Source organism: Rhamphochromis sp. 'chilingali' (assembly GCF_963969265.1).
Source record: "Rhamphochromis sp. 'chilingali' genome assembly, chromosome: 7".
NCBI lineage: Eukaryota > Metazoa > Chordata > Actinopteri > Cichliformes > Cichlidae > Rhamphochromis > Rhamphochromis sp. 'chilingali'.
In genome coordinates, this window is record NC_137934.1 from 39,181,466 (window position 1) to 39,193,882 (window position 12,417).

Sequence of the window (12,417 nt, forward strand, 5' to 3'; positions counted from 1 at the left end):
TTTTGCTAATATTAATTCCTTATACAGAAATGAAATATATAACCAGTAATACAAGTTGCTGTGTTTTCTTCTGGTTTAAGAAAAGCTGGCAGATTTTATCAAACTAGACACGACTTTATACCCACAGAAAAAATTAACTTCTTAGTAAAACCTTCCCTTTGTTAGTTGGGTAATGTTTCAAAACTACCATGTTAAAAGCTATTTTTGTACTTTCCCCCTCAGGATAGTGAGATCTTCATTAATGATAAGAAGACTGGGATAGTGGACACTTTCTGGAACCCCACGACGGAGCTGAGGCAGAGCCGACTGACTCGTTGCACCGTCCCACTAGAGGAGCAGGGAGAGTCTGAGTCAGAAAGGTGAGCTTTGATTCGACTATTATCAGAGTATTGACTGTCAAATGTAATAGATTATCTGAAATGCACTTACTACATTGTGCAAAGGTTTGATGCTTCTGCAAACCACTTTGCAACCCCTTTTGCCGGAGTATTGCTGCTGCTTCTGGATCAGAGCTACATAGCCAAATCCATGTTACTGCACATGGAACTGTAGCTTTGTTTCAGCTGTAGTGGTCCTGATTGAAACAAAGAGTCTTATCTTTTAGTCTTTCATTAATGCTTTGTTTTTCCTTCTCAATCCGGCAGACTGTGGCAACACGTGACACGAGCCATCAACAACAAGGACCAGACCGAAGCCACCAATGAGAAGTTCATGCTGGAGGAAGCTCAGAGGAAGTCGGCGCGTGAGCGGAAAGCCAAATGTGAGGAGTGGAGTCCTGCCCTGTTCGAGCAGGACCCCATCACCGGAGAGTGGCATTACAAATATGCCGAGTGAGTGACTCCTCTGTTGCTCGTAAGCGGGTGTGGTTTGAAATCACATTAAATTCAACTGTGTGTTTAATGGAGATAAGAAAGCGCTGAGGTATGAGCTTCATGCATGTCTCTGCTGGGAGATACCGACAAAGCAGAGCTGGTGAAACTGTAGTAAAAATGACAAAAAACAGTTAAGCTTGTGTTCTGATGTGTTCACCTTCTGCTGGCGTCATTGGAGACAGAATTTGCATGCACTGGACGTCACTTCCGGAAGTCTTTTACAAGCGTATTTGCAGTCAGCTGGTTTTAAATAGATTTCCCTCTAAAGGCACATTTTATTTTTTGCCTCAGTCTCAGAATTTTTTAGTGTGGCAGGCTGCCATCTAGTGGTGATCCCCTATATGCATAGATGATGTCCAGTTTACAGTTATTTACTGTTATAATGAGAATGTTTTTGTGTGTAAGATACAGTATGCTAGATGAGAAAGAGAAAAACTGTGAGCGGTATTTATATCAGAAAAGTTATATTTGTCCCTCTTCTTTTTCATCCTTACTGTGTTTCTTCGTCTCTATCATCCTTTTCTTCCTCAGCACAAGGCCTTGGGATCCACTCAATGACCTGATCCAGTTCGAGAAAGATGGCTGTATCCAGACCAAGGTCCGACACCGCACCCCTATGGTACGTTCTGGCAGTCTTATTAGTCTGAGTAACCAGGGGCCGCGGAGGGACAATTGCAAATGCCAGGTAGGTTGTCCAAATCGAAAACCGCTGTGAAGCAATGCATCTCGCCGTCTCAGCCATCTTCCATCCATGCATCTCAAAGCACCCTGCGCACCACCTTCATTGTGACTTCTCTGTGTTGTCTTCGCGGTGCTGCCACCACCATCGTCGCTTCTGCTCCACTTTATTGTGATGTTTTTTTTCTTAGTGCCACCACCTTTATTTTTACCTTTCTTGCTGTTCGCTCTCAATGCGACGGAAGGTCTTGTCAGACTGCATGCTGTAGTAACTGGATGACAAGGCATTCTTCCTTTGTTCACTCTGAAGAGACGAGCATTGTTCAGCATGAAGGAGTGCACGAGCAGTATTTGGAAACATTGTTTGGCTGCAGGCTCTTCCACACGTTGTGAAATTTCAGAATAGTATTAAAAAGTTCAACAGAAAGCAGCAAAATTCTTCCACATGAACAAAACATCACTGCTGGAGCTCAGACTGGAACTTTTACTGTTATTTAGCTCTTTGTTTTGTTTCAGTAGGTGGCTACTTCTCCTGATAGCTACGTTGTGCACAACCTATCAGCACCAAATAACACTCAAAAAGTTAGAATCTCATTTAACTTAACGTAATAATTCGTGGCTAATTATTTATTTTAGGATGTGGAGGAGACCAAAACAGAGATAAAAGGAGAAAAAACTTTTTTAGTTTTCTAAAATTTGCAAAACGTGAAAGTGGTCATTTCCTACATTACACCCAAAAGCAAGAACCATTTCACCCTCATCAGTCTAATCCTGATCGTCACGCCTTCCTCACCCAACTCCATTCTGTTTTTGTGCAGTGTTTGTTGGACTCTTAAATTCGCTAGTTAGTCGTAAGAAGAGGCTAAAGGTTTCTGTGGACCAGTCAGTCTGGCCTCTTTGCATCCACATGTGTTCAGAGTAACCACCTGCCAGGATCTGAAGTTTGTCCCTGGTGGATAAATCAGTCACCATCAGTGCTTTCAGGCTTTTGCTTAACTGTTGCCAAATGTTGTCCAACAGGGCTGACGCTGTCCCCCGGTTGGAGTCAGTCACGCTTCTGTTAGGCAAACTTTGACATGCTTTTCTATGGCCCAGATCTTTACCTGGCAGAGTTAAACATCTGTGGAAGAAATGATTTGAATAAACAAGCTCAAGGCAGGTTTGTTCATTTGGGATGCTGAGTATGTGTTTTTTGTTGACCAGTTGAAATTAGCCTAACAGCATGCCTCGCACAACCGCCGTTTGCATCAACACTAAATAGCATGTTTGTCTGTGTGTTTATTTTGGATTTGTCAGTCCAAGATGCTGAAATTTGCCTTCTTTTCTGACACGCTTGTGTATTTATCCACACATGTGCCGACAGGTAACGGTGCCAAAGAGGAAACACAAGAGTGACAAGCCCAAGAGTCCAGAGAGCGGCTGCTCCTCACCTGAACCCGACCACCAGGACTCATCCGGCAGCGAACGTGAGCCACACACACTAAAACTCACATCTCAATACGCACATACGCAGGCTGAACAGTCAATATAGTCAGTCAACAATGTTCATTGACAAAATTTATACCTACAGCTGTGAATTTATTCATCTAAATGTCTGTTGTTGCTCTTGTTAGATGAGGAATTTGTGATACAGGTAATAAAGGGTCTTGATGACAACAGCTTTGCATATGTAGATGTTGCTACTGATGAGAAATTAGACTTTGTGACACACCCATGAATCATATGACTCATGTGTACAAATGCTTAGAAGCAGTCTGACTTAAATACATACATCTGCATTATGTAAGTGCCCATGCGTCTATGGTTTTAAACTTGTTTTGCTCTACTTTATCGCAGGACACAAAAGCAAGCATAACAATCGGCTGAGGAAAAAAGGAGCAGACCTCAGCGAACTTCAAAGTGCCATTGAATCCATAAAGCAGACGCAGGAGGACATTAACAGGTGGGAAGTATAAGTCACACTGTGAGGCGACTGTGGTAATACGCTGGACCTTTTAGCACTCACACGTAGCATCTGTGTGTTTGCAGGACCATCACCGTGCTGCGGAGTCGTGCCGCGAGTCGGGTGGAGGGCAGCTCCTTCCTCCAGCAGCGTGACTACATCATCATCATTTTTCTCATCTTCCTTCAGGTCCTGATCAACTACATCTTCAAGTAGCAGCCATACCCCCAGAGACAGTGATGTCCTCACACAAACACGCCCTCTGAGCTTCATGGGGGCGGACTCAGACTTTGACCTCTCACAGTTAGTGACTTCAACAGTCCTCTCCAACTCTCTTCTCCTCTGTCTTTATTAGACTCACTTACATGTATCCAGAAAAGCAGACTCTTCAACACAAAGAGAGACTTTTTAAAAACATATTTATTTGGAACCAGTCTTTTGGAAAATCTGGAGAGATCCTCAGATTTCAAAGTGGAGAGGAGCAGCGGTAAGGAGAAGTCAAAGGCGAGAGTTTGGTGTGAATAAATGTTGACTGCCACCTGGAGGCGTGTTGATTTGCCTTGATGTAAGCGGCAGAGACAGCAGCCATTTTTAACCTGTTGTTTGTTTGTTTTTCTGATGGAGTGAAATCACTCTGTCGGTTCACATTTCACCTCAAACAGGTAATCGTTTACCACACAATCAAGGACCACAACTCAGATCGTAACAGAGGACAAATAGATCTCTGATTTTAATGTTTTTGTTTTTATTCTTTTGCGTCTTCACTTCGCGTATCCTTTGTGAGTTGATGTCTGCTCAGAGCAGAAAACTAGCGATGAGGGTGACGGGGCTGGGGGACGCAGTCCAGTCTGTGGGACTTTTTTTATTGTAACGGCTGGAGATTCCACACGCGGAAGTGGCAACCGCGACAGAAAACTCACAAGGGACATTGTCGTAAGGAATTAAAGCTATAATTTCTGCTGTATAATAAAACTCCACATTTTGCATACAAAGTCAGTGTTTAAAAGAAAAGTCAGACATTTGACACAATGTCATTGTATACTGTAGGTAGCATGTACAGACAGGAGCAAGGTTAGGACACTAGCCCTATGTATTTTGTATTTTGTTTTAAGGCACAAATGCACTGGAAATGTCAGATGTTTGTATGATTTATACACTTTTTATCTGTGGACATGAAAATGCTTTTACACTTCTTTCTCATCAACAGGAGGAAAAAAAGATGCATTTCTTTTGGCCGTTTCAGTGATCACTGCCCTAGATTTCAGGTAAAAGCAGGTGACATGTTTTTATCTGAGAGCTCACTGTAAGAAGCTGGATTTAGCAACTCTAATGAGTCAGCCAGGCTGAATGATGTAGTCGCTCCTCTCAATGGAAGAGCGCAGGAATTAACTTGACTTTCTTTGCCGAGATAAGCGACGGGATTGGCCAGCAGCTGCTTGGTAAAAAGAGCTAGCGTGGGTAATGGTCTGACCAGAAAAGCTCACTAGTCAACATGTTTTATCTTATTGCTTTTGCACAAAAACCAAAGTGTATAAGAGTCCATAAAACCAGCAGGGGACCTGAGCGGTTCCCTTCTGTGGCTCAGAATTGGTAATAATCCACCAGCCTTCAAAGAGCTGGTCAGCTCTTTAGAGCCCCCTTTGGTGGTATTTGATCTTCTTATCTAACATACAGCAAAAAACTGAGCGGGTATATTTCCCAAACTGAGCTGGGACTACTCCTTCAGAGAAAATATTAAAATTGCATACATGAGCTGGCCTAATGGTCTCTATATGTGAATACAGCCTCCAGATCAGGCTACAGTTGAGCAAAGTTGCCACTTCGTGCAGCGCCTTCATGACGAGTCCAGTTGAGAACATCAGTCACCTCGTTCCAGTGCTTTTGAGCCCCAAATACTAACCAGGACAACTACAGTAGACTCTTTAGTAAGTTACTAGTAAGAGGAGGATGTAGACTCCTAAACCGTCTTCATAGTAAACCATTCCAAACGTACGCAAGTACCAGCCAAGCTCAGTGTGTAGCGTAGGAGTCGATCCTTTTCACTGTGTAAATATCTGACGGCATTTCAACACCGAGGTTTGCAATACAGACACTCGCTCTGTGCACAAACCATTGCTTTTAACCTTGTGTGTCAGTCTCTCCACTGCTCTGTAGATACACAGGCATGTAGGTCGATACAAAAAAGAAGTTAATATTGGGATGCACAATTAGAACTCCCATTTAAAAAAAGAGAGAGAGAAAAGGATCCCAGGGACCTCGATGTTACAGAGGTGTAGAAGTTACATTGCGGTTCTAGTCTGTTGCCTTTGTCTTTGGACGTGCGGATGCTGAAATTAGTCTCAGAGATGGTTCGAATGACCCCCGCACTCATCCAGCTTTACAGTTTAAAAAGTTACAGCCCTGTGAGGACTGCGTTTAGCATTACCGCACATAAAAACAACTCCCAGCAATCTGCTAGCAGTAGCAGTGGTGTAGTCATATGTGATTGATTCGAGGATGAAGAACCCTGCTACCTGACCTTCTGACAAACAGCGTATCAGGTGCTAGTAAGTAAGACCAGTCTAGGCCATTCAGAAAGATCCAGACCGCTTTGTGGACCATAGCTGAACATTTTGTAAATCTCTTCGCCTGTCATGATGTTAGCCTTGTTGAAGTTTACATATTTGATTGCCTCCGCCGTCAGCAGACTGTTAAGCGATTTAAACTTTGTAACTCCCACACAGGTATGAAGAAGGAATGGTAGCATTGGCAAGAGCCAGCTACCCCCCCCCCCCCCCCCCCCCCCCCCCCCGAGTTACCCGGCTGGCCCGTGTGCGTATCTGTGTTTTTGTGCATCGTCATTGCCTCAATCGCTCATCTTAAATCGAGAATCTAGATGTTAGAGTTTGGAGAAATAAGTATATACCAGTGCCTTTTAGAGTGGGACTGTGGAGGGGGGATTAAGTGTAGGCAGTGGAGGTAAAAGAGGATAAGCAGTGGGGGTTTTTTGGGGGGGAAGGGGCACAGATATAGCCAGAGTATTAAAGGGGACCTATTCTGGTATTTTATAGTTACATTTAGTAATTATTAATGGAATTATTTCATAATTCCTACTTAACTCTGTCCCTCACTTCCTGCTGTGTGTGTGAAACTGCTGGTTTTAGCTCTTGGGACTTTCCCTGAACATCCATTTAATTCTGATTGGCTACGCCTGTCTTCTACAGACTAACATTGTGTTTGTAAGCCCCACCTCCTCCTCAAGAAAACTTGGGAGTGTTCAGAGCAGTCTCAAGTCTGAGCTGTGGACTCACACTTACGTAAACATTGGTCGTGTTTAAAATGAGCGTCTGTTATTGGGAGGAGGTGTAATAGGTCCCCTTTAAGGTGATGTAATAATGAAGGGAGCGGTGCAGTTGGGGTGAAATGGGACTCTGTTGTTTGAGTGGATGTGCCATACTTAGCCTTAGAAATGAGCTCCACAGGTCGCCACCCCACCTGGCTTCTCCTGCCTCCCCTCCTGAAGCGTTGCCATAGAAACGCACCCTTTCAGTTTCCGGATGCCGATTCCTGCCACAGGAGAGAGAGGGAGCGAGGGAGCGAGAGCCCTCCTCTTCACTGTCGTCCTCGTCTCTCTCGCTCTGTAACGCACCAAATTCAGAGGGAAATAAACATCTGTGCTGTCAGTTGTTGTCGCCGTGTCTGTAAATTAATACATTTTATTTATTCCTCTTTTATATTTGGATTCATGTTTACCTTTTTTTCTTGCTCATAGCTTTAGGTCACTGTTCTTCTTCCTTGTTCTATGATGTTTTTGTTTTTTTTGATTGATTTTAAATTCACACACAGTTGGTTTTGTTTTACTCTTCGTTACATCAGCGTACACATGGTCAGCTCCCACTGTTCCTCACCCCGAATACTCACACACTTTGGGTTGTTTTGTTTTTTTTCATATCCGAGTACCTGAATATATTTACTGTTTCTCCATGGCAACTATAACTTCTTGGAAGTTTATGTTCACATGTAACATAACACAAAATAAAGACAAATGGACAAGTGACGTAAGGTGTTTGTATTTGCTGCAAAGACACATTATTATCAAAACCGAATGTTGTGACGTTTACGTGTTTATACTGAATTTAATGAGATCATCACATGTTGTGTGTGTTTTGGTTACTGCATAGAAGTTCACAATGGGAATAATGTGTCATGTAGAACGCTCCGAAGTGAAGGTGTGGTCGAAGACATCCAAATGCAGGCCGATGCTGAGCGGCTAGCTTAGAGAAAATAATCGAAATAACATCAGCAAAGCAAAAAAAAAACCAAAGAGGACTGGTTTACATGTATTTTTATATGGTCATGATGGACTGAGTGACTCCAGTCTGGACAAGCCCAATAAAGTCTGTCATTTCAGCTGTCATGCTCCTTTCATCCACACACCCGAGGACAACAATGTCCAAATATTACGAATAAATATTTGTGAATGCAGCCCTCATTCATTCTGTTTATTCCCATTTTTAAATCATCCCCTGGTTATTTGATTTGTCTGCACAGGTTTATATTTCAGCTGATAATAATATAAATAATAATAATAATAATAATAATGGATTGGATTTATATAGCGCTTTTCAAGGCACCCAAAGCGCTTTACAATGCCACTATAAAACTACCATGAGTGATTTGAAAGCATTTAGTTCAGTGTAAGTCAGCTGGACTTCCATTAGAGGGCAGTGTAAAGCCTTCCAGCATAACTCCAACCCCTAAGCCAACCACCCCACCTACCCAACAGTAGTTTTAAGGTATGAACTGACACCGGGCTGTTTCATTTCATCACAAAGAACATAAGCCACGGCTATAACAAATGAATCACGATGATTACACTATTGCACCTGTATGCCACTACATGTGTCACAGGGCACATAAACATATAACAGTCATTTCATTGCAGTGTTTTGGGTTTTTACTGTAGTGGTTTACACGTTCGCCTAACAAGCGAAAGGTCCTCGGTTCATTTCTGAGAGATGAAGCGCATCATTGGGGTTTGCGTCAGCTGCCAAACCAAAATGCAGATCTGCTTCCTGTGATGACAGCTTGTGAATAACGCAGCAGCTTTATATTAAGCCTTTTTGCAAGTTTCTGTAATGGTGTGTGAGATTGCTACTTATTTTAGTTCATTAAAAAGATGCCTCATCTTTGAAAGTGACTTCCAAGTTGCACGCTTCCATTGAGTAGTCATCCGTTCTATCATTTCCTCTTCCAAGGACGTTGGTGAGGGTTGACAGAGAAGGGCTGTCCTTCCTGTCCCTCTCAGATAACGGCAAAACATCTGATATCAATCCCCAACCTGTACCTGTGCTGCTCTGCTCTGTTCTTTTGCATCATCACTGATCAGTCGATGAAGGGAAGGAGGGAGGTCAGAGTGAAGCAGGGAGTCACTAAGAAACCGGGACTAAAAGGAGTTCAGATTTTAAAAAGGAATGAAGATTTAAATCTCCTCACAAAGGTGAGAGGTAAACTGCCAAGATGTATCCTCTGGACAGAGGAAAGAAGGCAAGGAGACATGGTGGGGCAATGGGGAAGAACAGAAAAGCATTCAAAGAAAGGTTGCCAAAGAATATGAAGGATAAGCAAAGAGATGGGAAAGGATAGAGGGGAGTACTGGAAGGCTAGGTGTTCTGCAAAGAGAGGAGGCAAAGAAAAGCGAGTTATATGTGAGGCTGGACCATAAGGGAGGAGAACGGAACTTGCATTGATAGAGATCAGGCTGGAAAGGATGTCCAGCAGGTTAGGATGATCAAGGATGGAGATGGAAATGCACTAACGAGTGGAGAGTGTGTGCTGGGAAGGTGGGAGGAGTACTTTGAGAGGCTGGTAAAAGATGAAAATGAGAGGACAGATGGAGGATGGTGAATCAGGAAGTGCAGGAAATTAGAAGGAGGAAGTGAGAACAGCTATATAGAGGATCTAGAGAAAAAGGCATTTGGTCCACATAACATACCTGTGGAGGTATGAAGATGTATTTTGTTGTCAGTTCTAACATTTAACATGCTTCTCCACTTGTATCTTTGTCCCTGTATGATGGACTTTAAATTATAAGAAAATGGCTTTAAAACCTTCCCAGACTGATAGACTAAGTTGCAGATAACTTTTCCTTCCAAGCATCGCGTTAGAGACCTAAGTGAGAAAATGCTGGGAGGCAATGTCAAATGTAAATAAAAGAAGAATGCACTGATTTTATAAAACATTTGTTTTCAAAGTACAACATAGAAATCATATCAAAAGCTTAAACTGAGACATTCTCACATTTTATGAAACATATTTTATGATTTGGGTAAAAAATGTAGGATGTCTTAACTGGGTCAGAGTTAATTTAAAAATGGACTGAGGCAAAGTGAAAAATCGTTATGTGCTCAGAGTAATTCAAATGTAAAATTGCTCTTGGAAAACATGGATACTACAGCCTCCAGGCTAAAGAGACCTCCCGGCTTATGAGTGCTAACTTAAAACTGCCTTAGTGAGCATAATAAACTGGCGAGGAAAGGCAGGTTGCACAGGTTTAAATCGCTCTCCCGCTGATTGCTTGCAGATTGGATTGCAGGTGAGGCAGGGGAGGTCCCATCCAAAAGGGGAGGACCCGCAGCCACAGATGGAAAACCTCCAGACACTCCAACGGACCATGACACTTTTCTTTTCTCGTGTCTTCAATTGTCTGATCTACAAGTTGATTTTTCTTTTCCCCATTTTGAGTTGAAATACTGCATACTGACAAGGATAAGCAAACTGTATATTTGAATAATTTATTGAACAAAAATATATGAAAACAAATAAGTTAGTACAGAACTTAAGAGTTCAGCTTCAGCTTTAAAACAAACACAGAACACAGAATTTAAAGTTGCCCACTCCACTGAAGCAAACACAACATTCCCACCACCACACCAAGTCATTTCATTCACACAGACTTCTTTTGCCATACGAACATATTTTGACCAGTAGTTTGTCTAAAAAGAAATAAATACTGCGTCTAATGTTTTGGAAGAACAGAAGAGATAATCAGAGGGGTGGAGTTTGCACCACCTTCATCAAAACAAGGACTGAATAATGGGTAGAGTTTCTCAGTGAAGTTACAGCCAGTAAAGGAGTAGATGAGAGCTGCTGCTCCTACATCATAAAAAGACACCAGACCCTCTTCATAGTCCACAAACACGCCCACTTTCTGTGGTTCTGCTTGCAGACTGAGACAGATTGAGGGGCCAACAACAACTTTGTACTGATTTCCATTTCTCAGCCGAATGGTCCAGTAGCCATTTTTGGGACACAGTGGCTTTTTCTCTTTCCTGTTTATTGACTCGTTGGCCACTCCTAAATCCCACTGAGTTTTTTCATTGACCTGAACTTCATAGTAAAATCTTCCTGAGGAAAACCCCTGCTTTCCCAGAACATTTGCATAATAAATGCATCTCTTGGGGGTCTCGGGGAAATTCTGCCTTTTGTTACAACTAGATACTTGTTTCCCATCATCGGACAGGACGAGGTTAGGATGTGCTGTGTCGGGATCCAGAGTCACATCCACTGCGTACTGCTGAACCCTCTTCAGCTCCACATCATCGTGCAGCTTCTTCATCTCTTTACTGAGTGTCTGCTCCAGCTGAGCAACAGCTTTCTTCACAGTCCCCTCGTATGACGAGTGAACTGTGACCTCGGTCCAGTCTTTGGTGGGTGGAACAGGGTTCAGGGATGGTAAACTCTGGAGAAACTGGAGGTGGTCTCCAGTGTGTGAGAGCTGCTCCAGCTCAGAGATGTTCATCCTCAGCTCAGACACTTCTTTCTCCAGCTCTTTGATGAAGCCTTGAGCCTGGCTCTCTGTTGTTTTCTGCATCCCTTCGATCACACCATCGAGCTGATTCCGACTTTCTTCTATACACTTGATCAGACTGTCAAATATTTGCTCACTTACTGTTTTCTCTCTCTCTGCAGCTTCCTTGCTGCATGTTAACAATTCTCTGAAGTTGTTTATTTTCTTTTGTCTTTCTCTGATCATCTGATGAATTTTACCCTCTCTTGCTTCCACTTCGGCCTTCTTTTGCTCATATTCTGTTTTCAAAGGAATGGTGAGATGTCCCTTGTGATTGGACTGCTTGCAAAATTCACACACTGGCATCCGGTCAGTCTTGCAGAAGAGCTCTAAAGGTCTGTTATGCTCCTTACACATTCTGTCTTCAAGGTTCTTTACAGGATCAATCAGCTGATGCCTTTTCAGGCCTGTGACTCTGTGATGAGGCTCCAGGTGAGTCCTACAGTAGGAAGTCAGACACTGCAGGCAGGACTTCACAGCCTTCATCTTGGTTTCACTGCACACCTCACATGAAACTTCTCCTGATTCGGCTTGCTGTTCCTCTGCTCTGCCATTTTTCTTTACGGTGGACTGTTTGAACATATCCACCATCTCAGATAAGATGGTGTTGACGCACAGCTCTGGTCTGCTGTGGAAAACCTTAACACACAGTGGACACTGACAGCAGAGACTAATATTCCAGTTTTCTGTGATGCAGGTCTTGCAGAAGTTGTGTCCACACGGGATGGTGACTGGATCAGTGAAGACCTCCAGACAGATGGAGCACAGAAACTGATCTTCAGACAGATAGCTGGTTGCCATGGTGTCACGCTGAGAGCAAAAGTGAAAGTGTGACTGGCAGCAGTAAATTTAAAACGTTTTAAAGTATGCACCAACATTTTGTTGAATAATTTTCAAAGAATTCTATGAGTTTATTTCTTTGAATTAAGAATGAAATCAGAATCAGAATCAGAATACTTTATTTATCCCTGGGGGAAATTATTTAAAAGCAAAACTATTCAGGAGACAGATTCACATCTTGTAATATGCTGAATATGTGTGAATGCTGGCTGTTTAAACAGCTCTTTGGATTAAAAAAAATCTCTACTTGCGCGTAC

At 42.7% G+C, this 12,417-nt stretch overlaps 2 protein-coding genes across 8 annotated transcripts in view; one reads left to right on the top strand and one right to left on the bottom strand.

The window, feature by feature from the left end:
- Positions 1-7,385, top strand: part of osbpl8 (oxysterol binding protein-like 8) — a 156,723-nt gene extending 149,338 nt beyond the window's left edge. For 6 of the 7 annotated variants that reach the window (XM_080887500.1, XM_080887498.1, XM_080887504.1 and 3 more), the window contains 6 exons: positions 223-359; positions 645-830; positions 1,404-1,557; positions 2,914-3,016; positions 3,387-3,492; positions 3,579-7,385. In XM_080887500.1, the coding sequence (XP_080743626.1) occupies positions 223-359; positions 645-830; positions 1,404-1,557; positions 2,914-3,016; positions 3,387-3,492; positions 3,579-3,708 (816 nt within the window). In that variant the 3' untranslated portion in view covers positions 3,709-7,385. The remainder of the gene's footprint in view (positions 1-222; positions 360-644; positions 831-1,403; positions 1,558-2,913; positions 3,017-3,386; positions 3,493-3,578) is intronic. The other variant, XM_080887503.1, reaches the window with a different exon arrangement.
- A 3,104-nt stretch (positions 7,386-10,489) lies between these two features.
- On the bottom strand, positions 10,490-12,121 carry LOC308399642 (E3 ubiquitin-protein ligase TRIM39-like; the record flags this gene model as incomplete). The annotated part of the gene is made up of 1 exon (XM_080887005.1): positions 10,490-12,121. One exon carries the CDS (start codon positions 12,119-12,121, stop codon positions 10,490-10,492), a length of 1,632 nt encoding a protein of 543 aa, XP_080743131.1.
- Between the last annotated feature and the right edge of the window lie 296 nt (positions 12,122-12,417).